The sequence below is a fragment of the Canis lupus genome, chromosome X (genome assembly GCF_048164855.1).
Source record: "Canis lupus baileyi chromosome X, mCanLup2.hap1, whole genome shotgun sequence".
NCBI classification, from domain to species: Eukaryota; Metazoa; Chordata; class Mammalia; order Carnivora; family Canidae; genus Canis; species Canis lupus.
In genome coordinates this window covers 103,460-130,900 of record NC_132876.1, presented here as the reverse complement: position 1 = coordinate 130,900, position 27,441 = coordinate 103,460, and the positions used below count along the sequence as shown (strand labels likewise).

The following is a 27,441-nucleotide window of genomic DNA, read 5'->3' as shown; positions in this document are numbered from 1 at the left end:
ATTTCATTTTAAAAAATGATATTTTATACTATAAGACTTACATAGTAACATTTTTTAATGCTGCCTGATAACAATTTTTAATGAAATTGCATGTATCTTTTGTATCATTACAGGCATAATTTAATAGCATTCCTCAATGTCATTCCTTTTCGTTTAACTATTGTAAATAATGTCTGAGTAAGTTAAATCTTCTTTTCTTTTAGAAGCATCACTCTGAGAATAAGGGCATAGACAAAGTGGTGGAGACTCAAGCCCAAGTGGATGAACTGAAAGGAATCATGGTCAGAAACATAGGTATGTTTCATGGTATAGTCTGCATGAATATGGGCGAAAATGATAATAGATTACTTGATTGGGGTCCAGTTATTCTTGAAAGGCTGAAATAGTACTTCCTTATTCTTAGTTTTGGAAACTAGTTATTAGCTGAAATATGAAATTACCTATGATATCGTCTCCAGTATGAATTGTGTTTTCTTAGTACTTATGACTCTTCTCCATTCTAATTTGTTCGTTGGCTTAGCAAGACTAATTTCTGAGACTCTTACAACATTTCAGCAATTAAAAATACCCAGATAGCTGATATTATCAGTAGATACTTAAAGTATAACTTTTTGACCGCCTCAGAAAGTCTGTAGCTTTTGACTGAAAGAATTGGTCCAAAAAACCGTTGTACTCTTCAAAGAATGAACTATGATATAAATTCTGTCAGCCTATGAATATTTTGTCAAGCTATTTAGCACATTAAAATAACCCAGAGAAATGCATCAAGTTTATGTTTTATGCAGTTGAGTTTAGATTTAGGATGATGCTAATTTTTTAAAAGCACTCCTTCTCAATATGTAGTCCCTGGGCCAGCAGCATCAGCATCTCTTAGGAACCTGTTAGAAATGCAAGTTTCTAGGACCCACCTATTGAATCTGAAACTCTGTATGGGTCCCAGCAATCTGTTTACACAAGCCTTCCAGAGGATTTGAATGCATATTTAAGTTTTTTAAGGGAAATAACTCAGATAATAACTTGTATTAAAAAAGTGAAAATGATTATATTGTCATTTTATAAGATTTTTGAGACATTGTCAAATTTCATAGATGCCAATGAACTTATAATCTCGGAATTACTGTTTGAATCACTTGTACATTTATTACTAGAACAGGTACAAGCTATAAAGACATTTTAGAAAAGAAATGCTCTACGTCTCAGATTCATTTCGATTTTTAAAATTTTTTTTATCTATCTCTCTATATATTATAATAATAATTCGTATTCACTTTTGTTGAGGCAATATAATATAGTGACCAAGATTTGGAGTCATATGTGCCTGAGTTTGAGTCCTGATTTCACTTGCAACCTACTGTGAACCCTTGGTCAATCCTCAACTTCTCTGAGCTTTGTTTTCTAATCTGCAAAAAGGAGATGGGTTAGGGTTAGGGTTACTGTATGTAAAGCATCTTGTACAGTGCCTGGCACGTAGTAAGATTGGAATTATCATTAGCTGTCATTAAACTACTTTATGCCCACATAGTGTTTCATTGGGCTAGATCATAGGTTATGAATCATATCCGTATTTTGGACCCTTTGGTTCTTTAGAGAGGTGTTACTCAGAGTACTGTTTTACAACCAGATGAAGGACTTGCACCAGCACGTCAGTCAGTGCTGTGTTTCCTTCATTGAGAATGTCTTGTTATGAATGTGCCAGCTGGCCTGAACTGTGTGCTTAGAGACTTAGTTGAAGCAGTAGCAGACACTTAGGTAGCACTGATTTAGAGGTTTGTGTTATAATGACAGTACTGCTATAAATGGTTTTGGGCCTATTTCTCTAAATTTTCTTGAGATTAATTCCCAGGAACAAGATTGATAAGCAAAAGGGAGAAACATTTTTTAAAATTTTTATTTTATTTCCAATTAATTAAAATACAGTATAATATTAGTTTCAGATGTACAATATAGTGACTCGGCACTTCCGTATAACACTCAGTGCTCACCACAAGTGTCCTCCCTAATCCTCATCAGCAATGTAACTCATTCTCCCACTCTCCCTCCCCTTTCGTAACCATCAGTGTGTTCTCTAGAGTTAAGAGTCTATTTCTTGGTTTGCCTCTGTTTCTTTTTTTTTTTTTGTCCATTTGCTCGTTTGTTTTGTTTCTTAAATTCCACAAACGAAATCATATGGCGTTTTCCCTTCTCTGACTTACTTTGCTTAGATTATATATTCTAGCTGTATCCACATCATTGCAAATGGCAAGATTTCTTTTTTTCTTAATGGCAAGATTTCATTCTTTTTCTGATGGCTGAGTAATATTTTATTGTGTATATACCACCTTTTCTTTGTCCATTCAGCAGTTGGATATTTGGGCTCTTTCCATAATTTGACTATAGTAGATAATGCTGCTATAAAAAGTGGATTGTGTGTACCTCTTCAAATCTGTATTTTTGTATTCTCTGCGTAAGTAGTAGTGCAATTGCTGGGTCATCGGGTAATTCTGTTTTTAACTTTTGAGGACCCTCCATATTGTTTTCCACCGTGACTGAGTTTGCATTTCCAATAATAGTGTGAGAGGGTTTCCCTTTCTCCACATCCTCACCAACATTGTTGTTTCCCCGTGTTGTTGATCTTAGCCACTCTGATTGGTGTGAAGGGATATCTTATCATGGTTTTGATGTGTATTTCCCTGAAGATCAGTGATGTTGAGCATAAAAGAGAGAAACAAACAAACAAACAAAAAAAACAAAAAAAAAAGGGAGAAACAGCTCTTGATATGTTTGTCTCTTGGCTATTTGAGGTAATTTCCTCTTGTTGATTTTAGTTTTAATTGTATGTCTAGATACAGGCTATAGCACCTATTGAGTAAACTACTAATATTTCTTTTCCATCTGTTTTTGGTTACCAAATATATTTATTTTACCTGAAAGTGAATCAGCCAACTGCTACAGTTTTGCTTATTGCAAATGCGTAAGATTCTCAGAAAGTGAAACTTTTAAGTCAGCTTCTTTTAAATGACTTACTTGTTTTTAGAATTACTGAGATATCAAATTAAAATTTAGCAGAAGCATTTCTAATAATCTCCCTTTGATTTTTTAAACAGCTTTATTGAGATAAAAATCATATGCCATACAATTCACCCATTTAAAGTATAATATCCAGTGGTTTTTAATCTATTCAGAGAGTTGTGCCACCAATTTGAAAATATTGCCAACTTTGACAATATTAAACTTCTGATCCATGAACATGAGATGTCTTTTCATTTACTTAGGTCTTCTTTAAATTTTTCAATGATATTTTGTAGTTTTTGGCATACAGATCTTAGATGACAAAGACTTTCTGCTTGACCAAGTGTTAGACCATCTCCTCTGAGCCCTCTATTTGGCTAGGCCTGATTCTTGGGCTGTGTCAGGTCTACCTGAGCCAGTCTTAATTAAGTTAATCTCCTACCCTTGATATCTGATCACCATTGATAGCTGATCAGGTTCCTCATCCTCTCCCTTTGATGTAGAAGTTCTTGGCTTGCCTTTAGAAAGATTATTTTAGGCTAGTTTAGACATACCCTTGATTTTTTTGTCAGTAATTTTTCATCCACTGACTACCCTCTCGCTCTGCTTGTTGGCTAATAAATCTTTACCTGTCCTTGTTTTTTTTTAATTTATTGAGATGTAATTTACATAAACACCATGTGAGTTTAAGGTGTTGACTTATGTATTACAATATGATAGCCACTTTTACTTCTAGCTGACACCACTATCACATCATGTAAATTGTCATTTCTTTTTTGCACTGAGAAAATTAAAGATGTAGTCTCTTAGCAATATTGAAGCGTATAATACAGTATTGTTGACTATGATTGGTGTGCTGTACACTGGATCTCCAGAATTTATTCATCTTCTGGTTGCAAGTTTGTACCCTTTAACACTATCTCTGCACTTTGTCCATCTCTTAGAGCCTGGTAACCACCATTCTATTCCCTGTTTCTACAAATTTGGCATTTTTAGATTCTTATATTACATGTAAGTAATATATAATATATGTCTCTCTCTGGCTTATATCACTAACATAGTGCCCTCAAGATCCATCCATGTTGTCACAAATGGCAGGATTTCATTCTTTTTTGGGGCTTGATAATATTCTGTTGTATATGTATACTTCATCTTCTTTATCTGTTGATGGACACTTAGGTTGTTATCACACCTTGGCCATTGTGAATAATGCTGCATTAAACATGAGAGTGCAGGTATCTTCTCAATATCCTGTTTTTATTTCCTTTGGGTGTATACCCAGAAGTGGAATCGCTAGATCATATGGCAGTTGTATTTTTAAGTTTTTGAGGAACTTTCATACTATTTTCCATAGTGGCTGCACCAATTTATGTTCCTACCAACAATTCATAAGGGCTTCCTTCTCTCCACACCCTCACCAACATCTGTGATTTCTTGTCTTCTTGATCGTAGCTATTCAAATGGGTGTGAGATATCCACAGTATCTCATTGTGGTTTTGATTTGCATGACCCTGATGATTAGTGATGTTGAGGAACTTTTTGCGCGTCTGTTGGCCATCTGGATGACTTCTTTTCAGTACCTTTTCTGTTCCTCTACCCATTTTTAATAGTGGGTTTTTTGTTGTTGTTGTTGATTTTTTGTTTGTGTTTTACTGAGTTGTATGTATTCCTTATTTATTTTAGATATTAACTCCTTATCCAATATATGGTTTATAAATATTTTCTCCTATACTCTAGGTTACCTTTTCATTTTTGTTGATTGTTTATTTTGCTGTTGCAGAAGGTTTTTAGTTTGATATAGTCCCACCTGTTGAATTTTGCTCTTATTGCTTGGGCTTTTGGTGTCCTATACAGAAAAATCATTGCAAAGACCAGTGTCAAAAAACTTCTTTCCTGGGAGATCCCTGGGTGGCTCAGCGGTTTGGCGCCTGCCTTTGGCCCAGGGCGCGGTCCTGGAGTCCCAGGATCGAGTCCTGAGTTGGGCTCCCGGCATCATGGAGCCTGCTTCTCCCTCTGCCTGTGTCTCTGCCTCTCTCTCTCTCTCTCTCTCTCTCTCTCTCTATGTCTGTCATGAATAATAAAAAAAAAACTTCTTTCCTGTTTTCTTCTAGGAATTTAATGGTTTTAGTCTTCGAACTTAAATCTTTAATCCATTTCAAGTTATATTTTGTTTTTGTTTTTTTTTGTTTTTTTTAAATTTTATTTATTTATTTACGATAGTCACAGAGAGAGAGAGAGAGAGAGGCAGAGACACAGGCAGAGAGAGAAGCAGGCTCCATGCACCGGGAGCCCGACGTGGGATTCGATCCCGGGTCTCCAGGATCGCGCCCTGGGCCAAAGGCAGGCGCCAAACCGCTACGCCACCCAGGGATCCCCTCAAGTTATATTTTGGAGGATTGTATAAGGAATCCAATTTCAGTTTCCTGCATGTCATTTTCTAGTTTCTCAGCACCATTTGTTGAAGAGACCATCTTTTTCCTAGTGAGGGTTCTTGGCTTCCTTGGAAAAATCATAGTCAACTGTATATGTGGGAGTTCGTTTCTGGGATCTCTGTTCTGTTCCATTGGTTCATGTGTCTGTGTTTATTCCAGTACCACACTGTTTTAATTAGTATAGCTTTGTAGTATAGTTTGAAATTAGGAAGTGTGATGCCTCTGGCTTTGTTCTTTCTCAGGATTACTTTATCTATTTGGGATCTTTTGTGGTTCCATAGAAATTTTAGGATTGTTTTTTTCTATTTCTGAAAAATGCTTTTAGAATTTTGAAAGACATTGCATTGAATCTATAGATGGCCTCGGGTAGTGCGGCCATTTTATTAAAATTAGTTATTCTGGGGGCACCTGGGTGGCTTAGTGGTTGATTGTCTGCCTTCGGCTCAGGTCGTGATCCCGGGGTTCTGGGATCGAGTCCCACATTGGGCTTCCCACAAGGAGCCTGCTTCTCCCTCTGCCTATGTTTCTGCCTCTCTCTCTCTGTCTCTCTCATGAATGAATAAATAAAATCTTTTAAAAATTAGTTCTTCTGATCATTGAACATGAGATATATTTACATTTGTTATGTCTTTAATTTCTTTCATCAGTGTCTTGTAGAGTTCATTGCAGAGATCTTTCACCTACTTGGTTAAATTTATTCATAAGCGGGACGCCTGGGTGGCTCAGTGGTTGAGTGTCTGCCTTTGGCGCAGGCTGTTATCCTGGATTCCTGGGATTGAGTCCTGCATCTGGCTCCCCGCGGGGAGCCTGCTTCTCTCTCTGCCTGTGTCTCTCTGCCTCTCTCTCTCTCTCATGAATGAATAAATAAAATCTTAAAAATTATTCATAAATATTTTATTCTTTTTGATGGTATTATGATCGGGATAGTTTTCATTATTACTTTGTTGGATATTTTATTGTTAGTATATAGAAATTTAACTGATTTCTGTATATCGATTCTATATCCTACAACTTTATTGCATTTGTTGATTAGTTCAACAGTTTTTAGTTAACTCTAGGATTTTCTGTATATATTATCATATTATCTGCAAATGATGCTAGTTTTTCTTCTTTTCTATTTTGATGCCTTTTATTTCATTGTCTTGCCTGATTGCTCTATGTAGGACTTCCAGTACATAGCAGTGGTGAGCATGGGCACCTTTGTCTTGTTCCTGATCTTAGAAGAAAAGCTTTTAATATTTCACCATTGAGTATGATGTTACCTTTGAGTTTGTCATATCTGACATATATCACGCTGAAAAATGTCCTTCTGTACTCAGTGTGGGGATTTTTATTATGAAAATGATGTTATGTTTTGTAAAATGTTTTTCTGCATCTATTGAGATGATTATAAGTTTTGATCTTGTATAATATTAATATGATTTATCACATGTATTAAGTTGTATTGGTTGAACCATTCTTATATGCCAGGGATAAATCCCACTTGGTCATGGTATGTGATCATTTTTATGTCATGTTGAATTCAATCTGCTAATATATTTTCTTTTTTTTTTTTAAATCTTTTTTTTTAATTTTTATTTATTTATGATAGTCACAGAGAGAGAGAGACAGAGAGAGGCAGAGACAAGGCAGAGGGAGAAGCAGGCAGAGGGAGAAGCAGGCTCCATGCACCGGGAGCCTGACGTGGGATTCGATCCCGGATCTCCAGGATCGCGCCCTGGGCCAAAGGCAGGCGCCAAACCGCTGCGCCACCCAGGGATCCCTGCTAATATATTTTCGAGAATTTTTGCATCTGTGTTCATCAGGGATATTGGTCTATAGTTTTCATGTTGTGTCCTTATCTGGATTTGGTATCAGGGTGATGCTGGCCTTGTAAAATGAATTTGGAAGTATTTCTTCCTCTTTGGTTTTTTTGGAAGAGTTTGGGAAGGTTTGGCATTAATTTTTCTTTATATGTGTGATAGAATTAACCAATGAAGCCATCTGGTTTTGGGTTTTTCTTTGATAGGAGGTTTTTGGTTACAGATTCAATCTCCTTACTCATTATGGGAGTGTTTAGAATTTCTATTTCTTTCTGATTCTGTCTTGGTAGGTTGTATGTTTCTAGGACTGTATCCATTTCTTTTAGGTTAACGAGTTTGTTGTCATATAATTGTTCACAAGAGTCTTTTATAATCCTGTGTATTTCTGTGGTATCAGTTGTGATGTCTCCTCCTTCTGATTTTATTTGAATCTTCTATTTTTTCTTAGTCTAGCTAGAGGTTTGTCAATTATATCTTTCCAAAAATGTAGCCATTAGTTTTATTGATCTTTTCTATTTTTCTGGTTTCTATTTTATTAATTTCCACTTTGGTCTTTGTTTATTTCCTTCCTTACACTAACTTTGGGTTTGCTTAGTTTATTCTTTTGTTTCTAGTCCTTGAAGGTTAAAGTTAGGCTGTTTGAAGTCTTTTTGTTTTCTTAATATATGGATTTATCACTATAACCTTTTCTTTTTAAACAATTTTTTTTAATTTTTTATTTATTTATGATAGTCACGCAGAGAGAGAGAGAGAGGCAGAGACACAGGCAGAGGGAGAAGCAGGCTCCATGCACTGGGAGCCTGACGTGGGATTCGATCCCGGGTCTCCAGGATCGCGCCCTGGGCCAAAGGCAGGCGCCAAACCACTGCGCCACCCAGGGATCCCTCACTATAAACTTTTCTTACAGAACTGCTTTTGTAGCATCCCATGTGTTTTATTATGTTGTTTCTATTTTCATTGGTTTCAAGTTATTTTTTGATTTTCCTTTTGTTTTTTTTTTCTTTGACCCATTGATTGTTCAAGAATGTGTTATTTTCCACATATTTATAGATTCTTCAGCTTTCCTCTTACTGATTTCTAGTATCCTACTACTGTGGTTGGAAGAGATAACTTGGTATGATTTCAGTCTTCCTAAATTTGCTAAGACTTGTTTTGTGTCCTATCATATGATGTATCCTGGAGAATGTTCCTTGTGCACTTGAAAAGAATGTGTATTCTGCTGCTGTTTGAGGGAATGTTCTGTGTGTGTCTGTTATGACCACTTTTTATAGTTTAAGTCCAATGTTTCCTGGTTGATTTTCTGTCTGGATGATCTAGCCATTGCTAGAAAGGGGTGTATTGAAGTCATCCACTATTATTGTATTATTATCTGTTTCTTCCTTAAGGTGTCAGTATTAAGATACTTAGGTGATATTGTATGCATATATATATATATTTTTTTAAGATTTATTTTTATTTTAGAGAGAGAGAAAAAGAGTATGTGAGTCGGGGGAAGGATGGAGGGAGAGGGAAAGAAAATCCCAAACAGGCTCCCTGCTGAGCATGGATGCCCATGTAGGGCTCAGTCCTGCCACCCTGAGATCATGAACTGAGCTGAAATCAAGAGTTGGACACTTAACCAACTGAGCCATCCAGGCGCCCCTGCGTGTGTATATACTTAAAATTGTTATACCTTCTGAATGAATTGACTACTTTATTATTATGTAATGACTGTATTCATCTTTTTTTTTTACCATTTTTGTCTAAGTATAGCTATGCCCACTTTCTTTTGGTTTCCATTTGCACGGAATATCTTTTTCCATCCCTTCATTTAACCTATGTGTGTACTTAAATCTACAGGGAGTCCCACATAAGCAACATGTTGTTGTTGTTGTTTTTTAATCCATCCAGCCGCTCTGTGCCTTTTGATTGGTGAACATACAGTTAGGGTACTTTCTGAAATGTAAAAACCTACTAATTCCATCCTATTCATTGCTTTTCTGGATGTTTTATAGTTTCATTGTTCCTTTTTCCTTCCATATCTGCCTACCTTTTTATTTTTTTCTTTTGTTTATTTTTTCCCACAGAATATAGTGTGTATCCCAGAAAATATATGTAGCTTTTAATTGAAATATAGTTGACGCACCATGTTACATTAGTTTCAGGTGTGCAGCATCGTGATTTGACAATTATATACATTAGGGAATGCTCACCACGTTAAGTATGGTTACCATCTGTCACCATAGAAAGTTATTATATTAGTAACTATATTCCTTGTGTTGTACTTTTCATCCCTATTATTTATTTTATAACCTGAAATTTATCCCTCTTAATCCCTTTCACCTATCCCCAATACCCTTCCCCTCTGGCAGCCACCAGTACATCTGTTTCTGTGTTTGTTTTGTTTCTTAGATTCCACATATAAGTGAAATCATATGGTGTTTGTCTTTCTCTGTTTAACTTACTTCACTCAGCATAATATCCTCTAGGTCTATCTATATTGTCCTGAATGACTGTGTACCTTTTAAAATTGGTAATGTTTTGGAATTGTGTGTTCCATTTCCCCTTTCTTTGTCTTTTGTGAATCTATTCTAGGTTTTGCTTTGCAGTATTCATGGGGCTTACATAAACCATCTAATAGATAAAACAGTACATTTTAAGGTGATAGCAACTTAACTTTGCATACAAAAACTTCACCTGTTTACTCCCCTTTTGTACGTTTAGTGTCATGATTTTTTCTATTGTGTATTTGTTAAAAATTTATGGTAGCTGTAGATATTTCTAACACTCTTCCTTTAACCTTTATACTATATAGCTAAGTGCTGAACGCACATCCTGTTATAGAATGAGAGTTTTCTAAATCTGTATATTTAACCTTTACCAGTGCATTATATACTTTTGTATGTCTTCATGTCACTAATTAGTGTCTTTCCCTTTTAGTATTTCTTGCATAGCAAGTCTAGTGGTGATGAACTCCCTTAGCTTTTATTTGTCTGAGAATATTTTTATTTCTCCTTCATATCTGAAGGATAATTTTATCATATAGAGTATTCTTTTTATTTTTTTAAGATTTTATTTATTTATTCATGAGACACAGAGATAGAGGCAGAGACATGGGCAGAGGGAGAAGCAGGCTCCACACAGGGAGCCCGATGTGGGACTCGATCCTGGGACTCAGGATCGCGCCCTGGGCCAAAGACAGGCACCAAACCACTCAGCCACCCAGATGTCCCCATATAGAGCATTCTTATCTGGAAATTTTTTCTTTCAGTACTTTGGATATGTTACTCCACATTCACTTCTGGCCTAGGGTCTCTGCTACAAAATCCACTCATAGTCTAATGGGAATTTCTTTGTAGATTACAATTTTGTTTTTCCTCTGGCTCCTTTTAAGAGTCTCTTTTTATCTTTGATTTTTGACAGTTTTATTATAATGTATCCTAAGAAGGTCTTTTTGCTTTGAGATAATAGGGTGATCTCTTAGCTTCATGAACTTAGATGTCCAGGGGGAAGTTTTCCATTATTATTTCTTTAAATAAGCTTTCTGTCTTGTTCTCCCTCTTATGTCCTTCTGGAACCCTAGTTATTATAATATTTGTAGGTTTGGAGTCCAATTGATCATACAGGCTTTTTTGGTTATTTTTCATTACTTTTTTAAAAAAAGAGTTTTTATTTATTTATTCATGAGAGAGAGAGACAGAGACAGAGACACAGGCTGAGGGAGAAGCAGGCTCCATGCAGGGAGCGGGACATGGGACTAGATCCCGGGTCTCCAGAATCACGTCCTGGGCTGAAGGTGGCGCTAGACACCAACTTCGATCTCTCTTCCCGTTTCCTGCCAAGCATTCATTCATTCATTTATTTATTTATTTATTTATTTATTTATTTATTTTTATTGTTTTTAATTTTTTTGCAAGTTTTATGGAATTTTATTTTATTATTATTATTTTTAATAAATTTATTTTTTTATTGGTGTTCAGTTTGCCAACATATAGAATAACACCTGCCAAGCTTTTAAAAGACCAGCATGGGGACACCTGGGTGGCTCAGGGGTTGAACATCTACATTCTGCTCAGGTCATGATCCCCAGGTCTTGGGATTGAGTCCTACATCGGGCTCCCTGCAGGGAGCCTGCTTCTCCCTCTGTCAATGTCTCTGCCTTTCTCTCTTTGTCTTTCATCAATCAATAAATAAAATCTTAAATAATAAAAAGCCAAAAAAAAGAGGCTTCTCCCTCTGCCTGTGTCTCTGCCTCTCTCTCTCTCTCTCTCTCTCTCTCTGTGTGTGTGTGTGTGCCTCTCATGAATAAATGAATAAAATCTTTAAAAAAATAAAATGTTTAGTAGTTACCCTTAGGTAGGAAACAGCATTTGTGGCCCTATTACCTGGGGTTTTCTCCAACCTTGTCTGGATAGTCTGGCTCCATGCTTCTTACTTGCTCCTGTAGAATTCTTAAGCTTTTATGTCTTCTCTGGACTTAACAACTTGCCATGCTGGCTGCCAGAAACCTCTTGGTTTCCAGGTTAAGTTTATGGTTTCTCCCTTGCCCACAGACCCTGCCTCCCAGATATTCTGGGAGTACTATATTTAATTGGAACTCACTCTTGCCACTCCACTTGGGAGCATGCATAAGAAGCTAGCCACAGAGGAGGAGGAGGTGACTGTGGGACTGGTGAAGGAATCATTGGGTGAGGGTCACCAGAGGCTTGGGGGTGGACTTCCTGCTTAAGTCCTGAGCACAGCTATCAGGAAGTATTTTCTTTTAATGTCCTGTGATATTTATATTTTTTATTTTTTAAAATTCTTTATTTATTTATGATAGTCACACAGAGAGAGAGAGAGAGAGGCAGAGACACAGGCAGAGGGAGAAGCAGGCTCCATACACTGGGAGCCCGACGTGGGATTCGATCCCGGGTCTCCAGGATCGCGCCCTGGGCCAAAGGCAGGCACCAAACCGCTGCGCCACCCAGGGATCCCCTGTGGTATTTTTATTGACCTCTTTCCTGATCTCCTCCCTGCCCCCAGTCTTGGAGGTTCTGCCTCACTAGTCTAGATGCTGCAAGCGAGAAATGGCTTTCTCCAGTAGCTTGTCACATAGCTGGAGTAGCCACATATTCACTCACTGTTGTCCCTTTCCCCTGGGGGAGAGATTGCCAACAGCTCCGTCAGCCCTGTGGTGTGTCACCTTTGGGAAGGGTCAGTGCTGGAAAAATTATTGATGTTGTTGTCAATGAAGTTTACACTGCCATGATGCTGACATCACCCCACTTGTTGTACTTAGGGTTGAGCTCAGTTTGAGCTCTTGCCTGTTATGATCATCTCGACCGCTGTTGTATAACTTTTCTCTCATTTTTTGGATGGTTCATTAGTAATGTGTAGAAATACAGTTGATGTTTGTATATTGATTTTGTATTGTGCAACGTTGCTGAAATTTTTTTGATCAGTTCTACTAGCTTTTTAATGAGTTCCTTAAGATTTTCTATATACAGGGTATTAGGTTCTACTAGGTACTTTTTTTGCATCTATTGAAATAATTCTGTGGATTTTGTCCTTTATTCTATAAATACAGTATCTCACAATATTTGGGTTTGGGTTATTAAATCAACCTTGCATTTTTGAAATAAATGCCACTTCATCATGTTGTATAATCTCTTTTATATATTGCTAGATTTGTTCTATTTTTTTGAGATTTTATGTCTAAATTTAAGAGATATTGTTTTTCTCTTGTGGTATCTTTTTTTAAACTTAAATTAATTGACATTTGGTGTATTGTTGGTTTCAGAGGTAGAGGTCGGTGACTCGTCAGTCTTAATAATACCCAGTGCTCGTGACATCCCGTGCCCTCCTTCATGCCCATCCCCCAGTGACCCTGTCCCCCCACCTCCCCTCCAGCGACCCTCAGTTTGTTTCCTTTGATCAAGAGTCTCTTAGGCTTTGTCTCCCTCTCTGATTTCGTCTTGTTTTATTTTTCCCTCCCTTCCCCTATGGTCCTCTGTTTTGTTTCTTAAATTCCACATATGAGTGAGATCATGTGATAATTGTCTTTCTCCGATTGACTTATTCACTCAGCACAGTGCCCTCTGCTTCCATCCATGTTGCTGTAAATGGCAAGATCTCTTTTTTTTGTTGGCTGAGTAATATTCCAGTGTGTGTGTGTATGTGTGTATACACTACCTCTTCTTTATCCATTCATCTGTTTATGGACATCGGGCTCTTTCCATAGTGGCTATTGTGGACATTGATGTGATCAACATTGGGGTGCAGCCAAATAGCTTTGGCTATTTTGGCCATTACTGCAGTCAACATTGGGGAGCAGGTGCCTGTTGGATCACTACATCTGTATCTTTGGGGCATATACCTAGTAGTGCAGTTGCTGGGTCGTAGGGTAGCTCTATTTTGAACTTTTTGAGGAACCTACATACTGTTTTCCAGAGTGGCTGTACTAACTTGCATTCCCACCAGCAGTGTAAGAGGGTTCCCTTTTTTCTGCATCCTTGCCAATGTTTGTTGTTTCCTGTCTTGTTAATTTTAGCCATTCTGACTGGTGTGAGGTATCTCATTGTGGTTTTGATTTGTATTTCCCTGATGCTGCGTGACATTGAGCACTTTTTCATGTGTCTGTTGGTCATTTGTAGGTCTTTTTTTTCTGAAATTTCTGTTCATGTCTTCTGCCCATTTCTTGGCTGGACTATCTGTTCTTTGGCTATTGAGTTTGATAAGTTTTTTATAGATTTTGGATACTAGCTCTTTATCTAATAAGACATTGGCAGAAAATCTTCTCCCATTCTGTCAGTTGTCTTTTAGTCTTGTGGACTATTTCCTTTGCTGTGAAGAAGCTTTTTCTCTTGATGAAGCCACAGTAGTTCAATTCTGCCTTTGTTTCCCTTGCCTTTGGAGACGTGTCTAGCAAGAAGTTGCTTTGGCCGAGGTCACAGAGTTTGCTGCCTGTGTTCTTCTCTAGGATTTTGATGGAATCTTGTCTCACCTTTAGGTCTTTCATCCATTTTTAGTTTATTTTTGTGTTTGGTGTAAAAAAATGATCCAGGTTCATTCTTCTGCCTGTGGCTGTCCAATTATCCCAACACCATTTGTTGAAGAGACTGTCCTTTTTCCATTGGATACTCTTTCCTACATTGTCAAATATTAGTTAACCATACAGTTGAGGATCCATTTCTGGGTCTCTCTTCTGTTCCATTGAACTATGTGTCTGTTTTTGTGTCAGTATCATACTATCTTTGTGACTATGACTTTGTAATAGCTTGAAGCCCAGAATTGTAAGCTTTTGTTTTCTTTTTCAACATTCTATTTGGCTATTCAGTGTCTTTTCTGGTTCCATACAAATTTTAGAATTATTTGTTCCAGCTCTGTGAAAATTGTTGATGGTATTTTGATAGGGATTGCATTGAATGTATAGATTGCTTTGGGAAACATAGACATTTTCACAATATTTGTTCTTTCAACCCATGAGCATGGAATGTTTTTCCATTTCTTTGTGTCTTCCTTAATTTCTTTCATGAGTTTTTTTATAGTTTTCAGAATAAAGATCCTTTACCTCTTGGTTAAGTTTATTCCTAAGTATCTTACAGATTTTGATGCAATTGTAAATGGGATTGGTTCCTTAATTGCTCTTTTTATGTCTCATTGTTAGTGAATAGAAATGCAGCTGATTTATGTGCATTGCTTTTATATCCTGCTACTTTGCTGAATTCCTGTTTGAGTTCTAGCAATCTTGGGGTGGAGTCTTTTGGGTTTTCTATGTATAGTATCATGTTATCTGCAAAGAAGGAGAGTTTGATTTCTTTGCCAATGTGGATGCATTTTATTTCTTTTTGTTGTCTGATTGCTGAGACTAGGACTTCTAGTACTATACTGAACAACAGTGGTGAGAGTGGGCATCCCTGTCGTGTTCCTGACCTTAGGAGAAAAGCTCTCAGTTTTCCCCCATTGAGAATGATATTTGCTGTGGGCTTTTTGTAGATGGCTTTTATGATATTGAGGTATGTTCCTTCTATCTCTAAACTGTGCAGAGTTTTTATCAAGAAAGGATGCTGTGCTTTGTAAAAAGCCTTTTCTGCATCAGTTGAGAGGATCATGTGGTTCTTGTCCTTTTCTTTTATTGTTGTGCTGTATCACTTTGATTTGTGAATGTTGAACCACCGCTGCAGCCCAGGAATAAATCCCACTTGGTCGTCAAGAATAACCCATTTAATGTACTGTTGGGTCCTATTGGCTACCCCCTTTGTGAGCATTTTGACATCCATGTTCATCAGGGATATTGGTCTGTAATTCTCCTTTTTTGTGGGATCTTTGACTGGTTTGGGGATCAGGGTAATGCTGACCTTATAGAATGAGTTTGGAAGTTTTCTTCCATTTCTATTTTTGAAACAGCTTCAGAAGAATAGGTATTAATTCCTCTTTAAATGTTTGGTAGACTTCCACTGAGAGGCCATCCATCCCTGGACTCTTTTTTGTTGGGAGGTTTTTGATGACTGATTCAGTTTCTTTGCTACTTATGGATCTGTTCAGGTTTTCTCTGTCTTCCTGTTTCAGTTATGGTAGTTTATATGCTTCTAGGATGGATCCATTTCTTCCAGATGGCCTAATTTGTTAACATATAGTTGCTTATAATATATTCTTAAAATTGTATTTCTTTGATGTTGGTTGTGATCTTTCCTCTTTCATTCATGATTTTATTAATTTGGGTCCTTCCTTTTTTTGATAAGTCTGTCTAGGGACTTATTGATCTTATTAATTCTTTCAAAGAACCAGCTCCTAGTTTTGTTGATCTGTTCTACTGTTCTTTGGTTACTGTTTCATTGATTTTTGCTCTGATCATTATTCTCATCTCCTCCTTGGTTTAGTCTTTATTTGCTGTTCTTTCTCCAGCTCCTTTAGGTGTATGGTTAGGTTGTCTATTTGAGACTTTTCTTGTTTCTTGAGAAAGGCCTGTATTGCTATATACTTCCCTCTTAGGACTGCATTTGCTGCATCCCAAAGGTTTTGAACAGTTGTGTTTTCATTTTAATTTGTTTCCATGAGTTCTTTAAATTCTTCTGTAATTTCCTGGTTGACCAGGAATTTTTTAGTAGGAATTCTTTAGTAGGATGCTTTTTAGCCTCTAAGTATTTGAGTTCCTCTGTGATGTGGTGTGATGTGGTCTTGATTGAGTTCAAGTTTCAAAGAACTGTGATCTGAAAATATGCAAGGGAGTGATCCTAGTCTTTTGGTACTGGTTGAGACCTGATTTGTGACCCAGTATGTGATTTCTTCTGGAAAATATCCCTTGTGTACTGGAGAATAATGTGTATTCTGCTGCTTTATTATGGAATGCTCTGAATGTATCTGTGAAGTCCATCTGGGCCAGTGTGTTATTCAAAGCCCTGTTGATCTTCTGCTTAGATGATCTGTCCTTTGCTGTGATTTTGGTGTTAAAGTCTTCTACTCTTACTGTATTATTGTCAATGCATTTCTTTAATTTCATTATTAATTGGTGTATATAATTGACTGCTCCTATATTAGGAACATAAATATTTATAATTGTTAGATATTCTTGTTGGATGGACCCTTTAATCATGATGTAGCACCCTCCTCATCTCTTATTACAGTCTTTGGTTTAAGATCTATTTGATATAAGGATTTCTACCCCTGCTTTCTTTTAATGTCCATTAGCATTATAAATGGTTTTTCACCCCCTCACTTTCAATCTGGAGTTGTTTTTCAGTCTAAAATTAGTCTCTTGTAGACAGCATATTGATGGGTTTTGCTTTTTTTATCCAATCTGATATCCTGTGTCTTTTGATTGGAGCATTTAGCCCATTTACATTCAGAATAACTATTGAAAGACATGGATTTAGTGCCATTATATTACCTGTAAAGTCACTATTTCTAGTCTTTTTTTTTGCTCTTTGTTACTTTGGGCTTTCTCTTCTCTCAAAGGATCCCCTTTAATATTTCTTGCAGGGCTGGTTTAGTGATCCCAAATTCTTTTAGTTTCTGTTTGTCCTGGAAGCTCTTTATCTCTCCTTCTATTCTGAATGATAGTCTTGCTGGATAAAGTATTCTGGGCTGCATACTTTTCTCAATCAGCACCCTGAATATATCATGACAATCCTTTCTGGCCTGTAGGTCTCTATGGATAGGTCTGTTGCCAGCCTTATGTTTTGACCTCTGTAGGTTAAGGACCTGTTCTCCTGAGCTGCTTTCAGGGTTTTCTCTTTGTCTCTGAAATTTGCATGGTTCACTTTTACATGTTGAGATGTTTAATTATTTTTATTGATTTTTAGGGACATTCTCTGTGTCTCCTGGACTTGAATGTTTGTTCTTTCCATAGATTAGGGAAGTTCTCAGCTATAATTTGCTCAAATATACCTTCTGCTCCCCGTCTTTTCCTCTGGGACTCCAATTATTCTAATATTGTTTTACTTTATAATATCGCTGACCTCTTGAGTCCTCTCCTTGTGATCCAGTAGTTATCTCTTTTCCTCAATTTCTTTTTCTCCATCATTTTATATGTCACCGATTCTCTCTTCTGCTTCATTTATCCTAGCAGTTAGAGCCTCCATTTAAAAAATTTTTTTATTTATTTTATATTTTTCTATTGGAGTTCAATTTGCCAACATATAGCATATCACCCAGTGCTCATCCCGTCAAGTGCCCCCCTCAGTGCCCATCACCCAGTCACCCCAACCCCCCACCCACCTCCCCTTCCACTACCCCTTGTTCATTTCCCAGAGTTAGGAGTCTCTCATGTTCTGTCACCCTCACTGATATTTCCCACTCATTTTCTCTCCTTTCCCCTTTATTCCCTTTCATTATTTTTTATATTCCCCAAATGAATGAGACCATATAATGTCTGTCCTCCGATTGACTTACTTCACTCAGCATAATTCCCTCCAGTTCCATCCACAGTGAAGCAAATGGTGGGTATTTGTCGTTTCTAATGGCTAATATTCTATTGTATACATACACTACATCTTCTTTATCCATTCATCTTTCGATGGGCAGTGAGAGAGCCTCCAGTTTTTAACTGCATCTCAGTAATACCCTTTTTGGGCAGCCTGGGTGGCTCAGTGGTTTAGCGCCACCTTCAGCTCAGAGCCTGATCCTGGAGACCCGGGATCAAATCCCACATCAGGCTCCCTGCATAGAGCCTGCTTTTCCCTCTGCCTGTGTATCTGCCTCTCTTTCTTTGTGTCTTTTATGAATAAATAAATAAAATCTTTAAGAAAAACACCGTTTTTTATTTTGATCTGATTAGATTTTAGTTCTTTAATTACTCCAGAGAGGGATTCTTTGTGCTTTATATTCTGTGCTTTATTCAAGCCCAGCTAGTATCTTTATAATCATTATTCTGAATTCTAGCTCTGACATTTTAATAATATTCATATTTATTAAGTCTCTGGCAGTTAGTACTGCCTCTTGTTCTTTTTCCTGGAATGAGTTTCTCTGTCTTTTTGTGTTGTTCAAGGAAGAGTAGATGAAGGAAGAACAGAATACAGAAATACCAGTCATGACCCCAGCAAAACACACACTAATCAAATCACAAAATATCAGAAACCAGAAAAGAAAAAAAAAGGAAAAATAGAGAATATAATCAAATAGGTGAACAGAACAGGGTAACATACTAGGTCCTGAGTATATTTTGGTCTGTTTGTTAGAAGAAACTAGACCCCCAAAATTATAAAGAAAGAGAAACTTATATAGACAGAAACAAAATTGAATACAATGAAATGAAGACTATATATACAGTGTATAATATAAATGTAAAAATGAGAATTAGAAAACAGTTAAAAAGTTGCTAAACTTTGAAAAGAAAACAAGAAATTTTAAGCTGAAAGAGTAAAGAATCATGAGAAAAAAAATCTCAAATTCTATATACTATTTTCCCCTAGTGCTGAAGTTTTACAGTACTCTGTGATTGGCAGACTTGGTATTAGCTGGATGTTCCTGCTGGTCTTCTGGAGGAGGGCCCTGTTGTGCTGATCTCGAACTTCTTTGCCTGGGCAGAGTTGCGCCAGCCTTGCCGGAGTGGGGGTTGGGGGTGGCGGTGGTAGTATAAGCTGCTACGAATTGCTCTCTGTGGCTTTTGTTTCCTGAAGCCTTTCCATACTGCTTTAGAGGATGAAAATAAAAATGCCAGTGTCCCATTTTCCAGCCCCAGAGCTGAAAGGTCCTGGCCTCCATTCTTCGGTGTGCTCTCAGGGAAAAGCAATCATTTTTGTCTCCCTCGTTTCCATCTGTACTCTGTGTTTACTCAGCCTGTGACCAAGCATTTTTATCTCAGGGACTGACCCCTTTTTGAGTCTCCAAACTCTGTAGACTCCTGCAGTTCATTCCCCATGGCTGGAGTGTCCAATCCCTTGCAGATTCCTAAGGCGTGCACCCCTGGTACTCCTGGGGAAGGAGAAGAGTCCCCTCATGGTTCTGCTGCTTGCTAGGCCCCTGCTCAGAGAGCAGTCACCCAATCATGCTGCAGTTCATGGTTATGGTAACACTGAGCTGAGAGCCCACTCCTGGGCTCACTGATTGCAGCCAGCTTCCTTGTTTGATGCTTGGGACCTCTGCCACACTCAGGCACCCCCATTCTTTCTGTGACCGCAGGGATCCTGAGACCACATTGTCTCACCTAGGATTCTGCTCAGCCTCGCCACTTGAGCACCTTTCAGGCAGGGATATCCCTCACCAGAGCAGACTTCTAAAAGTAACAATTTTGTGCTCTGCTGTTATATCACTTTCTGGTAGCCAGCTTATGGAGGCTCCTCCCCTACCATGGTTTATCTTCTGATACGTCACTTTGGATTCACTTCTCCACACTTTCTACCTTGCAAAAAAATGGTCACTTTTCTGTTTGTAGAATTGCAGGAATTCTTTTCTTAGATCTGTGATTGAGTTCACAGGTATTCAGAATTTGAGTGTTATCTAGCTGAATTCCAGGAAACAGATGAAACTACGGTCCCCTACTCTGAATCTTCCTCCTCCTCAGCCTACTGTAAAGTCTTTGTCTGATTTCGATATGAGAAATACTGGCCTCATAGGATGAGTAGAGAAGTGTTCCTTCCACTTCTATTTTGGAAGAGTTTTTGAAAAATGGTGTTAATTCTTCTTGAAATGTTTGGTGGAATTCACCTTTGAAGCTATCTGGGTAAGGGCTTTCCATTGTATAAATCTTAAAATTTTTGGTTCAGAGGTTCCAGTTCAACATGGAGATGTGGGATGATCCTGATCGCATCTTCTCCGTGGAACACACCAAATTACTCCTATTGATGGAGCAGTTGCTCCTGAGGAGGAACTGAGGGCCTGCTGAACAGCGGCTGCACAACAAAAGATAGAAAAGCAAAAGACAACAGCAAGAGAGATGGAGACACAGTAATGAAGGGAACCCCTACCCCTGATGCCGCCCACTGCAGTGGTGAGGGATAGTACTGAGGGACTGGGAGCACAGTCATCTGTCCTTGGGCACAGAAAAAAAAATCATGGTTTAAAAGAGAAACTGGCTCATGAAAGAGCTACCCCAGCAACTGCACCAAAGAGCAGAATAGTTGCTGGAACTCTCTGGGTTAGAGGGGCTGGTGAAGGACATGGTTTATGCTCCCCCTTCCTCTCGAAAGCACTGACGGGAGCGGGTCTGGACACCAAAGCCGGTTTGCTGCTTTAGCGAGCCCCAGCTCTCCTACCCCACATCATCCCTGAACTCCTGCTGCACAGAAAAACCTAGTTTAAAAGAGTAATTGGCATATCTGAGAGAGCCAACATTAGAATGCCACCAAATGGTCAGGGAGCTGCTAGAACAGTCTCTGGGTGGGAGAGGCTGACAGACATGGTCTATTCTCCTCACGCCACCTTGAAAGCACAGACCAGTACAGAGTCTTGGCACCAAAATTAGTCTGCTTTGCCTCAGTTAACCCCAGACCTCTTGCCCACACCGGCCCCAGCCATCCCACCAGGGTGACCACAGTACAGCTCCAGCCATTGTGCCAAAGTGACAAGGGTCAAGGCACCGTGTAACACTCCAGGACCCAACTGCTTTGGCTTCAGATGGGTTGCTAGGGAACCTCCAATCTGACGTTTGCTTTGGATCTACCTGCCCCACCAGGGCACCCCTGTGTCGAGCACCCCATAAGATCCCTGTCTGTGACAGCCTCAGCTCCATTCACCTAGTCAAAGCACCCCCTATGTCAAGCACCCCAAGACATCCCATCTTGTGCCCACTTCAGCATCAGCTGTCCCATCAGGCACACTTTGTGGGGGGAGCCCAGGCATCATACCAGTCCACGTCCACTTCAGGCTTAGTCATCCTGCCAGGATGCCCCCCGTATGGGACATTCTGGGACCCCCCAGCCTATACCCTGCCTTGGCTCCAGCTGCCACTTCAGGACACCTTCTGTGTAGAGAGTCCTGGCATATCCCAGTGTGAATCCACTTCAGCTTCAGCTATCCTGTCAGAGCACCTTCTGTATGGAGGGCCCTGGGACCTCCTGGCCGACCCACAGCCTCAGTTCCAGCCACCTTGCCAGGGCACTGCCATATGGAAAACCCAGAATACCCTGGACAACATCGATGCACTGTGTGAAGAGTCCAGGGACTGTACTGACCTGTACCCACTTCAAGCTTTAGCTTTCCTGCCACGGTGCCCTCTGTGTGGAGAACTCCCAGACCCTCGGGCCATGCCAGCCACAGCTCCAGCCAGCAGAGATCGCCAAGCATACACAGTCTACACGTGGGACAACCAGACACAAGACCCTTCCTTCCATTTCAGGAGAAGTAGCTGTTCTGCCTAAGCCATAGAAACACACATAGAAAGTTAAGCTAAATGGGGAGACAAGGCAACATGCTCCCCAAGAAACAAGATAACACATCAGTAAAATAACGAAATGAAATGGAGACAGGCAATATGCCTGATGAACCATTTAAAGTAATGATGGTAAAGATGCTCACTGGGCTGAAGATAAGAATGGAAGAACTCAGTGAAACCTTCAACAAGGAGATTTGTAAAGTACTAGGAAGGACCGATCAGAGTCGAAGAATTCAATAACAGCAATTTAGAAAATACCCTAGGGGGAATCTTCAGTAGACTAGTGGGTGCAGAAGGACATAGCAATGGTCTGGAAGACAAGGTAATGGAAAGCAAGCAAAAAGAGAAAAGAATAATTTGAAAACGTGAGGCTAGGTTAAGGAATCTCTCGGACAACGTCAAGCAAACACATGTTCATGTTCTAGGGATCCCAGAGGAAGAAAAGGAGAGAGAAAAGGGACAGAAAAGTTACCTGAAGAAATAATAGTTGAAAACTTCAGTAACCTAAGGAAGGAAACAGACATACAGTTCCAAGAAACACAGGTTATTCCAAAGAAGATGAACTCAGGGAAGTCCATACCATGACCCATGATCATTAAAATGTCGAAGATTAAAGTTAAAGAGAGGATTTTAAAGCGACAAGAGAGGCGGAAATGTTTACCTATAAGGGAAACCCTACAAGGCTATCAGCTGATTTTTCAGGAGAGACTTTGCAGGCCAGAAGGGAGTGGAGTGATATATTCAAAGTGATGAAAGAAACAAAAATCCCACAACCGTGAATACTCTCATCTGTAAAGGTCATAATTCAGAATTGTTGAGAGAGAAAGAATTTCTCAAATAAAAGTTAAATGAGTCTATCACCACCAAAGCAGCCTTACAAGAAATGTTAAAGGGACTTCTTTAAGTGAAAAAGAAAAGGCCATAATTAGACAAAAGGAAATTATGAATAAAAATGTAAAATATGACAGCATATACATAACATATAGGAGAGAATAAAAAAAATTTTTTTAGAATATGTTTGAAGTTAAAAGACTGTCAACTTAATATAGACTGCTGTATACTTAGGATGTTACATATGAACCTCATGGTAACCACAAAGTCAAAACCTGTATGAGATTCACAAAAAATAGGAAGCCAAACGTAACCGTACAGAAACTCATCAATCACAAAGAAAGAGAGCAAGAAGAAGAAAGGAATAGAGAAGAACTAGAAAAAGAACCAGAAAGCAACAAAATGGCAATAAGTATATACTTATGGGTAATTCGATTGTAAATGGCCCAATCAAAAGACATAGGGAGGCAGAATGGATTAAAAAATCCCTCAGAACCCATCTCTATGCTGCCTACCAGAGACTCCCCTCAGACCTAAAGACACATACAGTCTGAAAAGATGAGAGAACATTTACCATGGAAATGGCAGTAAATAAAGAAGGCCTGAGTAGTAATACTTATATCGGATGACATACACAGGCTTTCATACAAAGTTTGGCAGAACAAACTCCACAGCTAAAGCAGAGAAGAGGCCACACTGAAGAGGGTAGGAAGGATGGAGATGTGGTGGGGAGTGTAAGGAAGCACAGCCATCTGTGGAATGTGGGGGAGGGAGCCAAGGCGTGAACTGGACAGAGAATTAGACTATCACACTAGGAAGCCCATGTGGGGAAGATGAATCCACATAACATGTGTCTTTGAAAACCAGAAGGGGAAAATCTCATGAGTTCTCACAACCAGTGGAACTTAAAGCCTGGAATTTTAAAAATCAGGGGGCTCATTTCTGGAAGAGCCTGGATGATAAGAGAAAAGTGAGTACCCTCCCACTCCTACTACGTTAAAGAGACAGCACAGTGAACAGCCTGTGGAGATATAGCATAGCAACAGCAGCTTGGAAAATGCCTGGGGGCATTGTTGGGTTTCCCCCTCTATTATTAAATAGTGTCCTTTGTCTCATTACAGTCTTTGTTTGGAAGTCTAGTGTTTCCGATGTGAGTATTACTACCCTGGCTTTTTTAAGGCACCATTTGCATAATAATGTTCTTCAGGGATACACCCTGAAATGAGTAAACTAGTCTCCTGATAAAGAGAGAATTTTAAAAGCAGCAGGAAAGGGGCATCTGGGTAGTTCAGTGATTGAGTGTTGGCCTTTAGCTCAGGTCGTGATCACGGGGTCCTGGGATGGAGTCCTGCATCAGGTTCCCAACAGGAGCCTGCTTCTCCCTCTGCCTATGTCTCTGCCTCTCTCTCTGTGTCTCGCATGAATAAATAAATGAAATCTTAAAAAAAGACAGCAGGAGAACAGAAGGTAGCTACACACAAGGGAAACCCCATAAGGCTATCATCTGAGTTTTCAGCTGAAACTTTGCAGTCCAGACAGGAGTGGCATGATATATTCAAAGTGCCAAAAAGAAAAATTCTGCAGCCAAGAATACTCTATTTAGCAAGGCTATCATTCAGAATAGGAGAGACAGTTTACCTGAAACAAAAGCAGAGGGAGTTCATGACCACTAACCAGCCCTGTAAGAAATATTAAACAGAACTCTTAGTGGAAAGGAATGACCATAATTAATAGTAGGAAAAGTAGGAAACACAAAAGCAGTAAAAACAAGTATATCTGCAAAAGTGAGTGAAGGAATTCAGTAGATGGAAGGGTATAAAAATATGACACTATATACATAAACCATGGGGGAGGGAAGAGGAGTGGAGAATGGATTCACACTTAAATGACCATCAACTTCATATAGACTGCCATAGGCAGAAGATATTATATACAAATCTAATGGCAACCACAAATCAAAGACCATTAATAGATATGCAAATAATAAAGAGGATTGCAAATACATCACTAAGGAAAGCCAGCAAACTGTGAAAGACACAAGAGAAGAGAGGATCAGGGAACTACAAAAACAACCACAAAACAAGTATCCAAAATGGCTACAAATACATATCTATATCAATGATTACTTTTAATGTAGATGGAGTAAGCATTCCAATCAAAAGATATAGGGAGACAGTGAATATTAAAAAAAGAACCATCTGTATGCTGCCTATAAGAGACTCATATCAGACCTAAAGACACCTGCAGATTGAAAGGAATGGGATGGAGAAACATTATTATGCAAATGGATGCCTAAAGAAAGCCAGGGTAATAATACTCATATCAGAAACACTAGACTTCCAAATGAAGACGAATGAGACAAAGGACACTATTTAATAATAGAGGGGAAAACCCAACAAGAAGATATAACAATTATCAACATTTATGTACCCAACATGGAAACACCCAAATATATAAAACAGTCGATAACAAACATAAAGAAAGTAATTGGTAGTAATACAATAATAGTAGGGGACCTTAACACCCAACTTAAGTCAATAAACAGATCATCCAGTCAGAAAATCAACAAGGAAACAGTGGCTTTGAAAGACACAGTAGAACAATGGATTAAAGAGATATGCTTAGAACATTCCATCCTAGGGACACCTGGGTGGCTCAGTGGTTGAGCATCTGCCTTTGGCTCAGGGTGTGATTCTGGAGTCCCAGGATCAAGTCCCACATCGAGTTACTTGTGGAGAGCCTGCTTCTCCCTCTGCCTGTGTCTCTGCCTCTCTCTGTGTGTGTCTCATGAATGAATGAATAAATAAAACCTTTTAAAAAAAAGAACATTCCATCCTAAAACAGCAGAATACACGTTCTTCTCAAATGGACAGGGAATGTTCTCCAGAATAGATCATATATTACGCCACAAAACAAGTCTCAACAAATTAAAAAAGATCAAAGTCATAACCTTGTATCTTTTTTGACCACAAAGCTATGGAAGTAGAAATTGACCACAAGAAAAAAATCTGGAAAGACCACAACAAATACATGGAGGTTAAATGACATACTACTAAATAATAAATTAATCAACCAAGAAATCAAAGAAGAAATCAGAAATTACATGGAGAGAATTGTAAATGAAAATAAAATGGTCCAAAAATCTTTGGGATGCAGTAAAAGCAGTTCTAAGAGGGAAGTTTATAGCAACACAGGCCTACCTCAAGAAACAAGAAAAATCTCAAGTAAACAAATCTGACCTTACACCTAAATATTGAAAGAGCAAATAAAACCCAATACTTGCAGAAGAAAGGAAATAATAAGTATTAGAGCAGAAATAAATGAAGTGGAAAGTTAAAAAAAATCAAAGAAACAAGCAGTTTCTTGGAAGATTTTAACAAAATTCATAAACCTAGTCAGACAAGAGAAAGAGCGAAAGAGAGTGAGAGAGAGCAAATAATCAGAAATGAAGGAGGAGAAATAACAATTGACACCACAGAAATACAAATAATTGTAAGAGAATATCATGAAAAAGTATATGAAAACAAACTGGCCAATCTGGAAGAAATGGACAAATTCCTAGAAACATAATCTACCAAAACTGAAGCAGAAAGAAATAGAACATTTTAACAGACCAATTACCAGCAATGGAGTTGAATCAGTAACAAGAAGAACCCCCAACAGATCAAAGTCCAGGACCAGACAGCTTCACAGGGGAATTCTATGAAGCATTTTTTGAAGAAGAGTTAATACCTATTCTTTTCAAACTTTGCCAAAACATAAAACAGGAAGGAGAGGTTCCAAATTCATTCTGTGAGGCCAGAATTACCCTGATACCCAAACCAGATAAACAGATAAAGACAGCACAAAAAAAGAGAACCACAAGCCAATATCTCTCATGAACATAGATGAAAATGTCCTCAACAAAATACTAGCAAACCAAATCCAGTAATACATTTGAAAAACCGCATCCACCTCACACAAGTGGGATTTATTCCTGGGCTGCAAGGGTGGTTCAGTATATGAAAATCAATTCATGTGCTACCTCATATCAAGAGGAGAAAAGATAAAAACCATATCATTTCAAAGGATGCAGAAAAAACATTTGAAAAATAACATCCATTTATGATTAAAACCCTCAACAAAGTAGTTTTAAAGGGAACATACCTCGACATTATAAAGCCCTTATGTGAAAAACCCACAGGTAACATCCTCAATGGGAAGAAACCTCTAAAGCTTTACCCCTAAGGTAAGGAATAAGACAGGGATGTCCACTTTCACCACTTTTATTCAACATGACTGGAAGTCCTAACCACAGCATTCACATAACAAAAGTAAATAAAAGGCATCCAGTTCAGCAAGGAAGAAGCCAAACTTTCAGTCTTTGCAGATGGCATAATACTATATGTAGAAAACCCTAAAGACTCCACCAAAAAGCTAGTAGAACTATAAGTGAATTCAGTGAAGTCACAGGATACAAAATTGATGTATAGAAATTTGTTGCCTTTCTATACATTGATATTGAAGCAGCAGAAAGAGAACTTAAGAAAACAATCCCTTTAACAGTTGCATCAAACATAATAAAAAAAAACATAATAAAATCTCTAGGAATAAACTGAGCCAAAGAGATGAAAGACCT

The 27,441-nt window shown here is 38.4% G+C and overlaps 1 protein-coding gene across 3 annotated transcripts in view; it reads left to right on the top strand.

Annotated features, from left to right (window-relative positions):
- VAMP7 (vesicle associated membrane protein 7) overlaps positions 1 to 27,441 on the top strand; it is a 64,482-nt gene that overhangs the window by 21,224 nt on the left and 15,817 nt on the right. For all 3 annotated transcript variants that reach the window (XM_072817537.1, XM_072817539.1, XM_072817538.1), the window contains one exon: positions 204 to 294. In XM_072817537.1, the coding sequence (XP_072673638.1) occupies positions 204 to 294 (91 nt within the window). The remainder of the gene's footprint in view (positions 1 to 203; positions 295 to 27,441) is intronic.